This window comes from Cupressus sempervirens, chromosome 7 (genome assembly GCF_028749045.1).
Source record: "Cupressus sempervirens isolate cs-2001-9-10 chromosome 7, ASM2874904v1, whole genome shotgun sequence".
Lineage (NCBI taxonomy): Eukaryota > Viridiplantae > Streptophyta > Pinopsida > Cupressales > Cupressaceae > Cupressus > Cupressus sempervirens.
The window spans coordinates 535,952,340-535,971,687 of NC_143124.1; the positions used below are offsets into that span (position 1 = coordinate 535,952,340).

Sequence of the window (19,348 nt, forward strand, 5' to 3'; positions counted from 1 at the left end):
TCTGCCTCGTTTTGATGGACCTTGGCTCCAACTCACAAAGTCTTGCTCCAACTCGCAGTCTAGGAACTATGGTTTGTTCACAAAAACTCAAGTGGGGGATTGATTCCTTCTCCACCAAGTTCCATTTTTCTCTTTGCCAAAGATTTTGTTCTTCTAGCATCTTTGCTAGAGGGTTTACATAGACAACTTTATATTCTTGCATCTTTTTGTGACTTGTGATAGTTGATTGTCGATTTAAGGCAAACTAAGTTGATGGTCTTGACTTTTAATGGTCTCAAGATGTCTTGGCTCCATTTTTTCTTCAAGGACGTGGAGGTTGAGATTTCTTCTTCTACACATACTTGAAGGCCAAGTTCTTTGGTCCCTGCTCCATCTTGAGGCCCGTTGTCCAATCTTTCATCAACAAGGGGTGTGGTTCTTTGGCCCTTCTTAAGGGATGGCATTCTTATGTATAGTAGGACACTACATCCAATATGACCCTTATGGACACTTTGATCAAACCTATTGTTTTCTTTTGGCTCTATGATTTGGGGGTTGGCCTTATCAGAGTCTAGTTGGGCTTCCTTTGACCAAGTTGAGATTCTTCTTCTTTGGCGAATCATCAAGTGTGGGTAGTTCATTCCACAAAATATAATTCTTGTGGAGGGTGGGGCTCATTCCTTCAGACTTGGGTCAATCTTTGATCTTGTTTGGTTTTTGTGTTACCTTAAATGTTTTCCTAATTCTAGTGAGAGATGACATAGGTACCCCTACCTCACCATTTAATAAGCCCATGATTGTTTCTTCAAGTCAAGCCCATGGTTGGTTTGTTGAGGCTTAAAACCTTTTTGGGACTATCAGGATCGAATTGGATTATCTTCCTCCCTTCAAAAACTCTCTTGATGACCCTCAACATCTTCTCTTTTCTATACAAGAGCTTAATAAGTGTATCAAAACTAACATATACAAGCAATTCATTCACACCACTTGGATCAACCCCTATGAGGGCCTTCATCCTAAGTTGACATTTTATGTTGAGCACTTTCACAAGCTAAAGATTGGGCTTGTTGTCCTTCCTTCTTACTTATCCCATCACTAGAAACTTCTCCTCTAAATCCCCCTCATTTCCTTTAATGTAGTCTCTCATCATCTTCTCATTGAAGCAAATCATTAACTTAATAGAGATCAAATGATTTATAAGATATGCAGCTTTGGGGAGGTCGAGACTGAGGAGAACTTAATCTTCCACTATCCTATCTACTATGTGATCCAAGGAAGATTCTATTGGCTTTTCAAGCGATTTCAGTGTCTCTTCACACTTTCTTGATTTATGGATCAAAGGTGTTATGGACTTTATCTTCGAGCGGTCGTTAGGCTCTAGGACCACTCAGTCTACCATCAACATCTTGCAAAATTGCAATCCAATAAGATTATTATCTCCCTTCAAGATTCCTTCAGTGTGTGGTACGAAGGGCCAGCTTGGTCTTATAATGTCCCCTTTTTCTAGGACATTAAAAAACTGATCAGCCAATGCAATATATGACCTTTGATGACTTAATATAGGATTATTAAGTGTAATTTAATTAAAGGAGAGTGAATAAGAGATGAGTTGGCATGAGGGGCAGGGACAAGAATATAGGAGTTGAAGAGTCACAAGTTGGATCTTTAAAAGGAGAAGGAGAAGCTCATTTCTTTATGCTTGGTTTATGATTCAGATTTTCGGTTTTCTCTCTTGGAGATCCTTTTGGAAACCTTCATCTTTCATCCAACTTGAGGACATAAATGCTCATGCCAGTAGACAGTGGACACAAACCCATTGTCCATGGAGACATAACATCGGGTGTCTCATGTGTGCTTAGAGGTTCTTTTCTTAGTATTCCAATCTAACTGTAAAACTGTGTTTAAAATTGGATTTTCCAATGCTAGTTATTGTATTGCTAATGTATAATGCAATAACATATTTTGGGGTATTTTATGAGAATCTATTGGTTTATATTGCATCTTCATTTGTTTATGTTCTAAAAATTTATTATGAGGAAAGTATTGGGAAAATATCCTTCAAGATATTACAGTGGTATCTGAGCTGGTTTTTCCTACCAGCCTATAGAGTTTATTGAGAAACAATTTGCAAAAAGAATTTATCATTTTTTTAGAGCTGGAAATCATTTATCAATTTTTTTAATCAAAATTTTATTAGAGCCGCATATCTTCCTAGCCTGTCAGATCACTTGAAGAATAAATTTAGCAACCATGGGATTTCATTAAACTAGTTTGATTGTAAATCTTTAGACAAGAAAGGTGGACCCAACATCCTGAAAAAAAAAAAATTAAAAGAAAATCCAAAGAAAATTTTGTTCTTGGGATCGCATATTCTAGGACTTGAGCCACAAACTATATGGGAAAGATTATACAAGCATAATTCCAAATATTCAAGATTGAATAATAATAATTGGCTAGAGGCAATAGTGTAAGCAGTGATTTGTCTTAAATCTAAAGGGTATTATTGGCAGCATAGCAATTATCAATTGAAAATATTTTGATAGTATCTTTCCATTGATTCGGTGTACGTACAAAGATTAAATGGAACATTATTAACCACACAGGAAGTAATTTTTGTACAAGTCATTCAGGATATTCATTTCCTAATGTATGACAGCTCATTGGCGATAATAGTATAGAGAGCCTACAAGGATAAAGGAGACATTGCAGAAGCTATAGGTTGGAGCCAAATGTATGATGTATATGGTGCAAAAGTAGTAGAGGAAATGATGAGGACAATACTTAACTCGAGCCATATAATTTTTCAATTGGGGCAATTTTCGAACTTCGTCTAAGGTTGGCAAACTTTATAGCTCAAAACTTTAGGGACGACAGTGGTCAATTTTCTCTTGTTTGAAAACACTGCGAATGTTAGTTTGGAAATGCTAGCAATACAAGAACTGTTACGAGAAAATGATTATATATCGAAGTTGAACATTATTATCATATCAAGGAGAAGTCTTTTTGTGCACTTATTGGGGTTTTTTTTTTGCTTTAGTTGGGGTTTCTTGAATGCAATATTTATAGTGGGCAAGATTATTATCGTGTTGAATATTTTTTGTGCAGCAAGTAGTATAACTCAACAACTTTAAAAAGTTTTATTTTTTGAAGTAGGGAGAGATAAAGCAGAGATGATTATTGCCTATACAAAGATTAGAGCAATACCATCTCATTCTTTCAGTTCTAAGACTTGATCGTTGCTTGCCTTCAAATCAAACAACTTCACTCTTGTTTTGGGCCTTGTGGAATATAAGATTGGTGGATGATATTCTTCGTATATTAGTTGGTGGTTGATTCTTGGCATGACTCAACCTTTATTTGAAAGGCTATACAAGTGTGAAGGAGGTTATGTTGGGAAGACAAACATTTTCCTGAACACTAGAGTTTATCCATTAATTGTTGTGATATTTGAATGAGCTCTTATTCTTGCCAATCAACAAAACAGTGAATTGAAAATGGTACCAAAGTTCTAGGAGTGTTACTTTCCAAAAAACGGACAAAGGGAGCAAAACGTTACTGAGCAAAATTCTCTCAAAACCTGATGACATAATTATTGCTATAAGTTGAACTGCAATTGGCAGGAGTCTAGGAAAAATAATTCGGTGCTGTTAGGTTGCAATAATGTTAAGCAATAATAATATTGGGACATTTAATCAGTATCGCCGACAATTTTATGAAGTATAATACCATCGGGAGCATTTAGAAACATCACAAGGATGTGGCTACTTTTTCAGAATTTAAAATGAAATGAACGACTTGTGAAGAGATTTGAACATTGAATTGGAAACATTTTCTGAGTATGCCAATGATTTGACAAATTTTACAAGAGCGATAGAGTTTTTGGTGGTAACATAATTTGTTAAGGGACTTATTCAACAATCACCGTCTTTGGCTGGACTTCTGTGATTTCATTAAGAATAGGTGCTTGCATCTAAGGTCACGTCTATTAAGAGACAGGAGTTGCAAAGTAGTAGAGAATTCCATTCACTTTTCAAATGGAGTAACTTAGCTCAAACACTCAGGATATTCCTTTGATAACATCACTATAAAGTATTCTCAAAGAACCTACAGCAACCATGCAAGCAAACTATTTGAGAAAGTGATAAATGTAAACTCCATCTCCTTGGGAAGTGTTTATTTAATGCCTAGGTAGTAAGCTTGTGATTTGTATTGAAAATTTGCGCCAATTGTAGAAGGGAATCTTACATTGGTGTAATAGTGACAATCATTGGGGTCACAAGTATCTGAGTTTTGGCAGTATGTGCATTGGGGTGGGCAAGAAAAATTGGAGGAAGGTCATCAACTAACAGCTTGGCCTGAGTACTATATGAAACAAGTGGCACTGGGAGGAGTCATTAATTTTCAACAACTACAACAATGCTAGGAGATTTGTTTTTTGAATTGGAGGTAATCTTAGGACTTAGGTGATAAGCATTATGTAGTTTGGTGATTTGCAACTGTGAAATCTTGCTCCAATAGTCACTACAGAAGGAAATACATTCTTTAATCAAACAAAAGCACAGGGAATTGAAGCGGTCATGAAAAGTCTGAAAAATCAAGTGTTTTCTTTAGAATTTAATGACACCTTTAATGGTGAACAGCTAAGAAACTTGTAGAAAGAAAAGCAATTGGGTTGGATATACATACTTGGGTTGCAACTAGAACACATGGAATCCTCAAATGATGTTCTCTCCAAATTAGAAGAGATAGAAACATATTTGACCAATGTAGAGCAAGCAGATTGTAGGCTGGCGAATTGGGCTTTACAACCTTCAGTGGTTACCTTGTCTAACCCAAGTTTATGGAACATCCACATAAAGATGTGAGGCTTGCAGTTGCCTCTTGTCTCAATGAGATTATGTGAATAACATCTCCTACAACAACCTATAATGATGTGGTGTTGAAGAAAGTTTTGCAGCTGATAGTGAAGAACTTGGAGGGATTACATGATGACAAGGACCCTGCTTTTGACAAGAGGGTTCAGATTTTGGATTCTATGGCAAAGATGAGATTATTTTATATTATGATTGACCTTGAATGCAATAATTTAATTCTTTAGCTGTTAGAATGCTTCTTGTTCGAAATTAGGAGCTACCATTCAAGAAGTGTAAAGACTTGCATGCACACTATTATATCTTTGATACTTGATGTAAATGTTGAAATTTGCAAGAGGTTCTAGTCAACCTTGTTAGCTTTTTGGAGGAGGGAACATAGATATTGCAAAGGCTTGTTTAAGTTGATGATCTCACCTGCAGTCTTCAAGCTCGTGGAGGAAGTAATTAAGCATAGAATCAACAGTTTTCAAGATTGCACGATGGGTAGTGAGTTGATCTCCATGGGTTTACAAGTTAAAGGAACCCCTATGAGGTAGGAACAAATTTGCCTGACATGTGAGGACACTAGTACACCCAATCATGTTTGTGGGAATCGTAATAACTAAGAGGAGGCTAAAGAAATTCAAACTAGTGCTGGGGAAAATGTAGATGAGATGATTTCAGCTGTGGATAAGGAACATACAAGTTTCTACGTTGGTGATTTGAAGGTTAGCCTTGGCAAACATGTTGATGAGGCTGGTTGTACTCAAAGTAATAGCATGTTGGAATCTTTGTATGATGAGCCTTTGCATGAAAATGATAACATAGCAACACTTTTGCCTTTGCATGCAAATCAAAGGAACAAGGAAATTGAGGCCTGTAATTATATTTTTGAGAGGTATGATGAACCATGTGTTTCTTATATGCATGATATTAACTTCGAGGAACAATCCAAGATGACACTACAAGACGATGAGTTGTATCAACATGACAATAATGAGATGCATGCCTTAAAGAACCACTTGAAGATTAGTGAAGACATGGTTGTGGCATCTTTGGTACATTATGACAGCACTCACATGATGGTTGAGGATCTCCATAGGAAGGCTCAAAAGGGAGTGGAAGGAGATTTTCTTGTTGCTGATTTGCAGATAGTCAAAATAGCCCTTGAATCTATGATATCAGATTATTTATGTTTGCTTTCTAAAAGGGACTATATTCTTAAGGTTGCTGGAATATATGTTGATCAGTTGAGTAAAGGAAAGAATAAGATTATGGAGCTCAATAGGGAGCTTAGGTATGCTCATAAGGCATTGGATGATACACATATTGCTCTTCGTGAAGCAGAAAAACAAGCTAGGGTCACAAATCATACTAGAGAGCATGAGATTAAAGAGAGGCAGGACTTTTTCCAAAAAGTAATTAATGAACTTGATAGCATTCAGCAGACTTATGACTTAGATAGCTGTCCCAAAAGACCAAGTACCAAAATTCTAGATCATATTCAGCTTGTAGACAACGCCTTGTTTGAAGTGGATGCTGATTGAACTTCCGATAATCCCCTTTTTGAGATAAATGAGGGAGCTCTTTTTTTATTGACATGAAGAGGATGATCTTGATTTCAAAATTTTGGATCTAGATACAATTCCTAGAGGTGAATCTTGGTCATAGGATTGGTGTGGTGAATTGACTATGGTTGTTCATCCTTTGATCAGCCTATATATGGTTCCCAAATCCAACCTATATATGAGTTGGATGGATTTCATACATCAACCACTGAATAGATCTTGGTGGAGGATTGATGAGAGTTATGTTTTGATCATAAGGGATGGTTTTTCAGCCTCATTCTTTCTCATAGCACCTATGCAATTAGGGGTTCTCTAGATTGATGACAACAGTATAGTATTTGATGTGCCCATAGTGTTGGTTTCAGCTATTGAGTAGCTTGCTTCTTGCATCAACAATTTAGGTTGGGTCGTCACCATCTACTGTGATATACATAGCTCCTTGATACATTTCTATCTCATCATATCTGATGGTCATGACAACATGGTTTGGGATCCTGGCATTAGCACGCTTGATGTATTATTTTTATGGGAAGATGGTGAATAGCTTTGTAGTTCTCAGTCCTTCGTTCATATCATAGTAGCGCAGCAGATTGTCAGAGCATTATTCAGGATGTTGATATGGGACCCAGGTATTGTGGTCACATGCATGCAGTTGTTTGAGGGAAAACAATCTCAAGAGGGGAGGACTGTAATGTCCCCTTTTTTTGGGACATTAAAAAACTGATCGACCAATGCAATATATGACCTTTGAGGACTTAATACAAGATTATTAAGTGTATTTTAATTAAAGGAGAGTGAATAAGAGATGAGTTGACATGAGGGATAGGGATAAGAATATAGAAACCGAAGAGTCACATGTTAGGTCTTTAAAAGGAGGAGGAGAAGCTCATTTCTTTATGCTTGGTTTATGATTCAGATTTTCAGTTCTCTCTTGGAGAGCCTTTTGGAAAGCTTCATCTTCATCCAACTTGAGGATGTAAACCCTCATGCCGGTAGACAGTGGATGCAAACTCATGGAGATGTCACATCAGGTGTCTCACGTGTGCTTATAGATTTTTTTCTTAGTATTCCAATCTGACTGTAAAGTTGTGTTTAAGATTGAATTTTCCAATGCTAGTTATTCTATTGCTGATGTATAATGCAATAACATATTCTGGGGTATTTTAAGAGAATCTGTTGGTTTATATTGTTGGTTTATATTGCATCTTCACCTATTTATGTTCTGAAAGTTTTGTTTACCGCATAAGCTAATTAAGAAGCGCACACAATGAATACGAGCATGAACAGCAAACAACAGAACTCTTATTATTATTCGCATATGCCAGAACATTACGTTACACTTCCATGATAATATCTCATGATTACAATGCTTCCCGAAGGGGTTATAAATATCTTCCGAAGAACTTTTCCGAAGGAGTCCGTCGGCCACATACATGTCGTTACATAAAAACCTTTCCGAAGGGACCCGTCGGCTAATACACAATTTCCTTTCCGAAGGGACCCGTCGGCCGATACACAATTTCTACCGACGACAAATTTATTGTGAGGAAAGTATTGGGAAAATATCCTTTGGGATAATATAGGTCCCCCCTCTAGCCATTCCAAATTCATGAAGCCCTGAAGGTGTTTTTTTTTAGGTGTGGTTTCCCCTACTAGTTGTATGGCTTACCCATCTTCTTTGATCTTCTTTGCAGCTACTCTGGTTCTTTGGTGGAGTTTTAGAGTTTCCCTATTTGACCCCACTCCCACCCTCTTTCTTTTTTTCTATGTTGTTTGTTCTTGTAATTGTTGTTGTTTTTCTTCAAGCACCACTTGGTGTCCTTTTTATGGGCAGGTCCCTTGTTTTGTGTTCGGTAGTCCCTTTGACCCTTTGAGGTCACTTGTTGAACATTAATAAATTTATCTTGTCTTCTTTGATAAGCCAAAATGTTATGGATTTCAATCCTTATACTATTATCATTTTTTGTAAAATATTGAGCAGCTTATTCAAACAGATTTTTAATTGCACCAAAAGTTCTTCAAAGAGACCCTCATTCTCACTTTGTATTTCCTCCAGCCAAAGCTGAATGGCAAAAATGCTTTGATCACTGCTATGGATTTTCAGCCATCATCATATACACACCAATGTAGACTGTATTTTATTCACCCATTGCAGACGTCAAGAGAGGTAGAGTGGTGCATCATGCCAAGCCTGTTTAAACCCTACCCTTTGAGATATGTAGAAGAGGAATATTTGAAGGTGACTGTATAGTTTGGAGAGTTGGACTTGGAGAGTACTCCGCAATTCCAAAATTTTCAACTTAGAGAAAACTATACAAAAGTTCAGCAACTTAGAAAGAATTAAAAATTAAAATCTCTTAAAGAAACATTTTTTTTGTTAGTAAAACTCAACTTCAAAATGTATTAAATAAAAAATTGACATTTTTACGAATGGTTTTTGTGTTTATAAAAACACGAGAGTTAAACTTGTGAGTACTCACCCAGCAAAATAAATAGTGTACTTGTCAACTCAGGCAGTGCTTGGAGAGTTTGTAAACAATGGGTGATGGGTACCCTAATTAATCTTTTTCTTCAAGAGTATCAGTAAACTAATAGGCTTATGATCAGAGATGAAATTTGGAATAATTTCTAAGAGATATCTCCAAAAACACCTGTCAAAGAATCTAACGGTCATATGTCCAAAACTTATCCTCTTATTTGACCAAGTGAATTTTCTTTTACCAAGTTTTAGATCTTCCAAGTCATGAGTACTCACAATGTCTTTCACCACTTCACGATCTCTATTGTAGAGAAGAAGGCTTACCCCCCCCTTCCTTTTCACTTTGGCTTTAACCAGGATTAAGGTGCCTTCCAAGCACCCAATTTACAGGTTTTTTTTTCTGTCATTTTCATTGATGGAATCCCAACATCATTTTTATCCAAATGGTGATTAATAAATTACACATTAGTCACAGTTAGCAGTGGTTTTATGGTCTTCTCTCTTCAGGCGGATCTAATCCAGTTTGCATTCAAGAAGGATTCGTCAAGCATAAAATTAGAGCACTAAGCTATAATAATCTCCCAAGCATCATCTAAAGAAATACATATATTTTCACTAAAAGGCCAAATATATTCATTTACAGAGTTCAGACTTGAGCTTGAAGATTTAGCTCCCTGAATTAGAATTATATCTAGTTTCCCCTTTATTCAAGATATCTTTAAGGAAAAAAATTGTTTACCCCCTAAGCCTCTTACGGTTGAAGAAAGAACTAGCAAAGATTACACAGTTTGCATTTGGCTTTGAGGAATAATTCTAAGGTGACCGATATGTCAAGAGCAATCTTTCTGCTGTCTCTTTTCAATGCACCTTTGTATGCTTTTAGTGCCTATACTAGATCGATCTTTGAGATTAGATTGAGGGTATGAACAAGAGACCTCATCATCTATATCTTAGCTTCTTTCTTTTCTCAAATTGGGTGGGAGTATTGGGCTCAGTTTTCTCTTTTACCATAGCTTCAGCCTTCATCAAGCACAACTTTTTCTTTTCATTGTTGTCCTCTTCTTCCTCAAAACATTCACATGAACCATAAGATGATTGGATGAGGAATGTCCTTGTTGGACTATCCTAATTGCTTAGCAGTTTTGTTGTATCTATGATAAGCAAGTCCTCATTTTGGGCTTCATGGTCTTTGGGTTCTTTTCGAGTCTTCATATAATCTTTAAAAAAATTGTCCATATTTGTAGCACAAATTACATTTGAATGGGATCCACTTGTAATCTGGTTTCTGAGAGAAGACCAAGCCATTCATCCTTAACTTGATAGCATCAAGAGGCCCATTGATGAGGTCCACCTTCTAATAGATATATTCTATTAATTAATTCATTTCTTCGTGTTCAGCTCACATTTTGTAAACCAGTCATGTTAGTGTTAGAAGATTTCCACAATCCATCAATTAGGATAACACAGTTTCTGGATATTGATTGTGTAAGTTTTTTGCATCAACATATCGAATCACTTTCCAAGATCCATCATCAAAATGAGAAGAGCTGAAAGAGCAAAAACATTTATAAAAACCTTGAAAGTTTCCATAATCGTGTTTATAATAACCTTGAAAGTTTCTTCATGCAAATGTAAAGGAGGAAAGCAAGTCACAGTCAGATATGTAACTTGGAGAGGTTTTCCTAACAGAGGTCAAAGTTAGGATCCATTTGATTGGACAGAGGTCTTGAGAACCCAAAAACAAGCTCTATTTTGTATGGTAAGGATTTTATCACCTTTGTTGGAGAAGGAGCAATTCAAAAACCATTTCCAACTAAGAGATTTCATTGCTGCCTTAGATTTTTGTTCTTGATTTTCTATCAACCCAATTATCCAAGGTTTAGGGTGAGGGTCACACTCCAACAAAATCGCTAATCATCTTTTCATCAAATATGGTGATTGAGGATATCCACAATGGAAACTTCATCTCTTCATGTAACAATGAGAAAATCAGCCCTCTTTACAAGTTTCCAATTGAATGCAAATTCAAAGACAATCTTTGTCAGCAAGCAATGTTTTTCTAGACTTGAATGAGAACAGTAAGCTTTGTCTTCATAAGTGAGAATCTATTGAAGGGCACAATTGTACTTCAAGGGGAGGGTGGTGACAATAGGAGAACAACATAGCTCAATTATATCCAGTAAAGACCTTGGATATTGTCAATCATGATATTATGATGAATCAGAATTATAATAGAGTTGCAGGAAATGATGCTTATTGATGGATTGTGTAATATAATGGTGTGTGTGCATTAAGTGTATTTGTATTATTTTCTGCGTAAGCCTCAAGTAACAAGTAGGGTTATAGACATAGCCAATGAACTTTTATGTTCGACGCAATGAATGTTGTTTCTAATATCTATGCATTCATACAATTCGCATGATTCCATAAGGGGTTAAAACTCATGCAAAGCACATTAATGCCCTTAATTAGTGGATATGTCTAGATAAGTACCCAGCAGCCCTTTATGATCTTGCTGAATTTCTTACATATGATGCACTCCTTAAGGGATAGAGTTTTTGGTGTTTCTTCTTGTTGTATGTTATATGTGCCTGTTCCAAGAATTCATCAAGCTATTGGACAACATGATGAAATTTTAGTTAATGGATGTGGAGGAAGTTTGAAACTGTCAAACATTATAGGTGCCTACTCAGAGTGTTTTGTGCTTTAATTTAAAGGATTGTAAAACTAAAGTGAGCCTCCCTCTTATGTGTGTCGATGATCATAAGCACGGGGTAATTTATTGACTTGAGATAGTTTCCTCCTAGAGCTCCGCCTACAAATAATGTGAGATAATAAGCTCAGCTTTACAACTAGGACATTGTGAAATAGTAATCAACAAACGAGTTAGCTATTTCATATTCCTCTGTCTAAAACAACTGCATTTATGCAAAAGCATTGTGTTGCATGTATCTTGCATGTTTTTCTTCCTTCTGTTATTTCTCTCGTAGTGGGTAACCAACATCATGTGCAAAATTTGGGTTATTTTCTTGCATTTTCCAGTTTTCATTTACACGTTTTTGGGCTGTTACTAAACCTTTTAATTCAATTCTAGACCTGTTTATTTTAAGTCTTTTATTGATGGACAGAAACTGAAGTTTTAATTTCAACTTATAGAACATATAGATCTCCATTGATTTTCTTGGATTTGTGAATTGATTTATATATTGCTAATTTTTCGGAGCAGGACAAGAACAGAGATTTTATAGTGGCTTTTCCAGATGTTGATCCTTCCCTCATTCCAGCATCAAAAGCTATGATAGAGACCATGGCAGTAGGAAATCACAAGGGTAAAGAAACAAAAAACATTTCTTTAGTGGAAAAAAGTTCATCATTTGAGCAACCACATTTATGGTATCAACCTTCGGATGTTATCCGAGCACTAAATCTTTTTCTTGAGAGTGGTGATCTGCTATCTGAGAGCCTCACATTTAGGTAAACTTCTGAAATCAACACTTTTATTTTTAAAATTATCTTTTAAATCATGGTAGCTTTGGACACTTTGTGAATAGCTTGTCTCATAGCTCAGTATTTTCTTCTCCAACTTGCATTTATCATCTTTACTCCCTCACCACTTTTTCTTGTTAGAAATTTCATGTAGCCAGATACACTTTGTGCTTTTGGGCTTGGCGGAGCATGGCATATGAGGGTTTTGGATTTAGAAGAAACATTTTATCATGAATCTGCTCAATACATTGCATCTCTCAAGAGTTCATTACCTTAATTGTCCTCTGATGCAATTTGCATAGGAAAAAGGTGCTTATAAATAAAATTTACCATACTTAAGGCTGTTTGTTAACAATCTATACATTAAAGTGCTACACTTCATGTGAGGAAATGATTAGAATTTCAATCGTTTGTCTTTTGGAAAATCTGAAAGAACACTTTTAAAAAAGTATATTGTAATCAGCCCTTTAGACTTGAACTGATATTCTTGAGTAAAACATCATTTTGACAGCTCAGTGTGTATTTTTGATATCCTCCAATTCAAAACAAAACAAATACAGTGAAAATAAATTTTAATTGAAAATTGGAACTTATTAATCGAATCCTGCACTGATTCTTGACAGGCATATATGATAAAGGAAGGAACCTCTCAATAGAGCTACTAGTTTATATTTGGAAGACCAAACAAGCTAGTCTGACATACAATTGGTCAATGAGTGTCATAAATGAAATTAATTATATCCTGCTCTTACATGATCACCTATCAACAATGACAAGGCAATGATCTAGAGAACTCGAGATATCTTTCTTAAGGAACTGGAAATATTTACTAATAGAATACTTCAAGCTGTATGACCATGAGTTTTAGACGGAGTTCATCTATCCGCAATGACAAGTCAATGGTCTAAAGAACACAAGATATCCTTCTTAAGGTACTGTAAATGTTGACTGATCAAATACTTCAAGTATGACAACAATTTTAATATGGAGTAAGTTAACAATATAAACATCAAGCATAATTGATTGCTACTTAACAAAGCATATATGAGTTGTATGAATCGTATTAGTAGTCATCTGAGATAAGACAGTATGCAGCACTACTATATTTCATTAGACCAACTCTATGAACCTTCTGTCATACATATGTCCATACGGAGATTATAGGGTGAAGACCAATGACAACTATAGTGGAATATGTCATCAAAATTAGCAATCAAGGCAGTTGTTAATTATATGCAGCGGTGAAGGATGGTGAAAATGGTGATTACCATTCCCATAATTAAATTATGGAGAAATATCATTAATCAGTTATTTTATTTAAGCAGTGCAATGGGTAAACAGGAAAAGAGGCAGTAATGTAGAGACATGAGATGTGACTTTAGGAATGTAACTCATTAGTTCTTTTTGTAAGATATATATGGAGGCATTCAATATCACTTAAGGCGTCGTATTGAGGAAAACTTATGTAAGGATTGCTCTATGTAAGAGCTCATTGCCTATAGGCATTATATTCTAGGACAAGCATATAAAGACACTATCCAAGATGGCGTCGACAGTGCATAGATTTATTGCTATATCAGATGCAGCCATATCAGCATAGACAGCATACTTCGATCAACATATCAGAAACAGCCTGCATATTATTTATAGATCAGACATAGCAATTAGCATGAGGTAGTGAACCCCATCATTGCATCTATTTCTTGTTATATCAGAAACAACAGAGACATTGTATTTACATCAAATGATTATGCTCATTACCTTGTACATCAGATATCGAATTATCTTTGTATATGCATTTGGAATTAACCTCCAAATAGTTATATCTATTTTTTACTTCCATTGTCAAGTGGAATAAGCAAAGAAGTTAAGATCTGTATATTTCCATTATTGGCTTCATAAAGAATTACAAAGAAATTCGTAGTGTTCCATAATATAGAAAAAGGGGATATTACAATAGGTATCAGAGATAATGAGCTTGTCAGCCTATGGAGATCAAAAGAATTAAAGAATTTGTATTGGAATTCATGAAAAGAAGACAACAATGGCTTTAATTATGGGAAAAGATGAGGATTCTACATATGTATGCATCAATGCATGGTCAAGAAAAACACAGAATAAATTGGTCAATTGTTGGATTTATGAACACAGACCATGATCAATAACGATCATGGCAAACCAGAAAACAAAAGAGGAAATGATGAATGTTCAATAAATCAAACTCCTTGATTTAGACCAACATTACCTACCTTTGTTTTTCCAAAGGAAGAACAACAAGAAAGCAAAGAACCTACATTAGTCAATCTAAATGAGCAATGATGACTAGATTGCTTAAATAGCAGTCTTCAACAAGATATATCTTTAGAAGACTAAATTGAGTTATGGGGGATATACCATCCCAAAGAGGAAAGAATTCAGCATTTGGATCTAAAAAGGGGAAGCAAGTTGGCACTGTGGGGTCTATGTTCAGAACAAAATAGAATGCATGTAAAACAGTATAGTAAGAATACACAATCTATTTGAGAGAACTCAGAATTGCATATTCATTAATCTCAAAATCATTACAATGTATCTCAGACAGTATTATGACCACACCATAACCTAACCCCGAGTCCCATCCCACAACCAAAAGGTAAGTGCAATGTAAATCTAAAGAAGGGTCGAGTACCAACTGTCAGTAGCCATTGGCTAACAAACGATCCCTCGACAACTGTAACAAATGGTTACCACTATGGGAAAGTGAATTAAGGCATAGTATATATAAAAAGGAATGTAATACAATGGAAAACAATGCAATATTAGAGAACTGCCAACTTCTTTTTATTAATGCCAAATAAGTTTACATCCAAGTGGTCAAACTCCACAAGACACTATGACTCCATACTCGATGATCATGATGACCTATTCCATCCGAGTACAAATATAGGGCTGAGGGGGTGCAACATGAACCATCACAACCCATAACTACCTACCTCTCAGTAACACCAACAGACCGAGAAAATACTTACAACATACTTAGACTACACTGCATTATAATTATTCCCAACAACATCATTTCTTCCCCCGCCCCCCCCCAAAAATAAATAAATAAATAAAGAAGTCATCTCCAATGACCTGCAACACATTCTAATGATGCCTACCTGACAACAGTACAAGACAAAAAGATATCAAGATGTAGGAGGTTGAGAGTGCGTCCCTGATGATGCAGCCTTGAGTGGTGGTGTGACTGCTACCAAGCGAGCCTGCAACTCATACACCTGTTGTGTCCTAAGCTACGAATCCCAATAAGCTTCCAACTTCCGCTCCAGAGTACGCTTCACCATCATGGCTGCCTTCACTAGCTTCACTTTTCCACCCGCTATCTTCATGGAATTTGATATGCAGGACTCCAACATAGCTCTATCTGTCCAGGCCTCCTCCAACTATGCGAACAATGAATCTCTCTCAACCTGTACTGCCTCCAATTGAATGCGCATTTCTCCTTGAATCCAAAAGCCCCTAAAATCTTTATCAAGAATCTCCAGTGCACTCTATCCTAGGATTTTGACAGATCCAATTTCATTAAAACCCCTTTCTTTTTGGAGAACTCCAAGGAATGGATATTCTCATGCACCATTATAATGGAGTTAAGGATTTGCCTGTTCAGTACAAAACCACTTTTTTGGGGAGATACCAAAGACGGGAGGAGGATAGTGAATATCCTCAAGGTGAGGACTTTGGAAATAATTTTATAAAAGGAATTACAAAGATTGATGAGTTCAAAAGCATCAGAGGTAACCGCCCATGGAATGTTAGGGTTGACAATAATAGATGTGGAGTTCAGTTCCTTGAAGAGATTCCTAGACCCGAAGAATTACTCTACCGCATTCACATCATCCCCAATAAAAATTTCACAAAAGACTTGAAATAAGAACATGGGGAAACCATCTAGACCCTGGTCTTCGCTGCATTCAAAAGAAAACACTGCCATCCTGACTTCTTCCACTAAGGGGATTGCTGTAAGAGAAAGTTTTTCTCTGCATTTATGATATTAGGGATGGAATCTATGAAGCTTGTTGAGCAGAATCAACCAATCTAACATCAGCCAAGAGGAGGCCGCTAAAAAACTGGACAGCTTCATATTATATTTCCTTCTTAGTAAAAAGGCAATATATTGTTAAATGCACCTCAATGGTAGTGTTAGAAGTGGGAAATCCTCCTTTGGCAACATATGCTTTTGGTTCCAATCATAAAACTCATTTGCATGCCCATGTTTCAGCACTTGTCTGACAAACATGAATCCATTTCAGATTGCAGATGGGAACAACAATGTAGGATAAATAGTAATCTTGTCACCACTTCTCTGAGAAGAAAAGACTTCTCATAGTGACTCTTTGTTGGATTGGAAATGGAATGTCAATTCCCACTTCTACAATCAACAACTTTCTCTCCTTTGTCCAGGAACGGCTTTCAAGTTATCCCTATGGCCACCAATTCCAGTTTTGCTGTTGTAATTGTTATTATACTGTTTATAGAAGCTCATTTCCTAGGTCTGGTCCCTCTTTCTTGTATTCATGTCCTCCTTGCATTCAATATATTATCATCCACCAAAAGAAACAAGATCCACTATTCTCTTTTACATAGGGCTAAAAGGAAAACCAAGATTTGTTTTCACCTTTTCCTTCCTACAATTGTTCATCCCTTCTGGAACATCCCTCTCCATTGAAATTTCCCTCCTTGTGTTTTGATAAATGTCCATAGCTTATTCAAAATCTTCTCTTTCAGCATTGACGAGGAAGATGCCAACAAAGGTTGTATAGTTTGGCTATTACACCTAACAATTGCATGTTTTCTTGAAACTTTCTAAACCTTATATTTTCTCATGAAATTCTACTATTATTTATCCTTTGATGGCCATCTATATGCTATCCTCCCATTGCTTCCTACTAAACAGAAGGGGGAGGGGGGGGTGCGGGGTGGCAGGTGGAGGAAGGGGGAAGAGCAGGGCGAGGCACCATTTCTCCTTCCAAAACAACCATAACTGTACAATAGCCCTCTCTATCCCTTTCTTTTTCCTTTTTCTTCTTATTTTATTTCTATTTTGCATATTTAGTTTCCCACTCTTGTTGAGGGATGTGACACTTTTAGTTAAGCCAAGCAGAAGCTTTGTGAAAAAACAATGTTCAGAAGTTACAGTGTGCTTGGGAAATGGTATCATTTACAATATTACATTATTTTCTGTCTTTTAGGAATTGCTGTAGTTTTTTTAAATAATCCATTACTACATTGCCTAGGTACGATTTGGTTGATCTTACCCGACAAGCATTGGCAAAACTTGCTAATCAAATTTTCCTAAATGCCTTGCAAGCTTTTCATGAAAATGATGTTGAGCAACTGGGTATCCAAGGAAAATTATTTCTAGATCTGATAAGAGATATGGGCATCATCCTGGCATCTGATGATAATTTTCTACTTGGAACGTGGCTGGAAAGGGCAAAGCAACTGGCAGAAAATCCCAGACAGAAAAAACAGGTGAGCAGACATTGATGGCCACTTAGAATTTGGAAATAGCACATTATGCAAGATTTATTAACTCTTATTTGCCTTCTGAATGAGATAAGAAAAATTGCTTAAGCATTCTGCATTTAGTAGAATTATTCATGAACTACCACCCATAACTTGTTTGTTTAACATGTGCAGTATGAATGGAATGCAAGAACCCAAATAACAATGTGGTTTGATAACACTGAAACGGAACCTAGTTTGCTTCGTGATTATGGTAACTCAAAGTTTTCATGTTGTACATTTACATGAATTTCTTTGACGTGAATTCCTTTGGTTCATGTTAGTGTGAAACATTGATCTCATTTAATAGTGCTCCACATCTGAAAGACCAGTCCAAGCTATGCTATGCCAGATTATTCCCAAAATAATTATTTTTTCTAGAAACTGACATATACTTTCTCATTTTATTATTTTTATTTTGGTTACAGGAAACAAATATTGGAGTGGACTTGTTCAAGATTATTATTTACCTCGAGCAGAAATCTATTTCTATCATTTACTAGAAAGTCTGAGAAGCAACAAAGCATTTCCATTTGAGACATGGAGAAGAGATTGGATATCGCTTACAAACAATTGGCAAGATAGTACTGATGTTTATCCAGTGAAAGCACAAGGAAACGCTCTCAACATTTCCCGTGCACTATTTAAGAAATACTTCCAAGGATTTGGTATTGCCTCTGTGTATCACTTATCAGCTTCATAATATTTTTTCGTAGTTTGGGACAATAAATTAGAACAATGAATTGTGCAGTACAGCTGTTATTGATTTATCATGTAAAAAATTGTTGTTGTTGCCACCGAAGATTTCACACTGATTTACATTAAAGTTGATCTTCGTCTATTCCATTTGACCTTCAGCTTAATTTTAGATGAAATACATTTCCAAGGTTGAACTACAGAAAATTGAAATTACAGAAGAACAAAATGTTGTTATGAATCATAGATTTGTATCATTTCTATTATTTAAAACTCTTATTTTTTAGGGGATATATGTTTGCATAATTTATTAGTAGCAGCATATGGAATTTGAGATGGCCTGGATTCTAACTTCCATTTGTCGAGAGAGAGAGAGAGAGAGAGAGAGAGAGAGAGAGAGAGAGAGATGGATATGCAAGGAAATACGCCAAGGGAAGATTACAAAGAAACAGACAATTTTCTAAGTAACCTAAAAAAAATTGATAGTGGTGTGTGCATGATGTGTAACAAAGAGTGGAGTGTAGTCCCTCATAGTAAAGTGATTTTGTATGTCTCATTGGGAGCAATTACTTTAAGGTAGCATATTGTATCCAACAAATAAGTATGTTTCCCCTATGATATGTTCCCAAGTAAGGACAAATTAAAGTTCTCCACTTTTTCAGATTTTTTTCCTTCAAACAAAGCTTTCTACCATACTTCATGTATAGAATGTATTGCCCCCTTCATATTCATAAGCAATTAGT

The 19,348-nt window shown here is 36.0% G+C and overlaps 1 protein-coding gene across 3 annotated transcripts in view; it reads left to right on the forward strand.

Annotated features, from left to right (window-relative positions):
- The window catches only part of LOC149547872 (alpha-N-acetylglucosaminidase-like), a 289,389-nt gene extending 270,493 nt beyond the window's left edge, over positions 1–18,896 (forward strand). For 2 of the 3 annotated variants that reach the window (XM_089791922.1, XM_089791921.1), the window contains 4 exons: positions 12,106–12,353; positions 17,639–17,876; positions 18,045–18,123; positions 18,338–18,896. In XM_089791922.1, the coding sequence (XP_089648048.1) occupies positions 12,106–12,353; positions 17,639–17,876; positions 18,045–18,123; positions 18,338–18,612 (840 nt within the window). In that variant the 3' untranslated portion in view covers positions 18,613–18,896. The remainder of the gene's footprint in view (positions 1–12,105; positions 12,354–17,638; positions 17,877–18,044; positions 18,124–18,337) is intronic. The other variant, XM_089791923.1, reaches the window with a different exon arrangement.
- Positions 18,897–19,348: the final 452 nt, after the last annotated feature.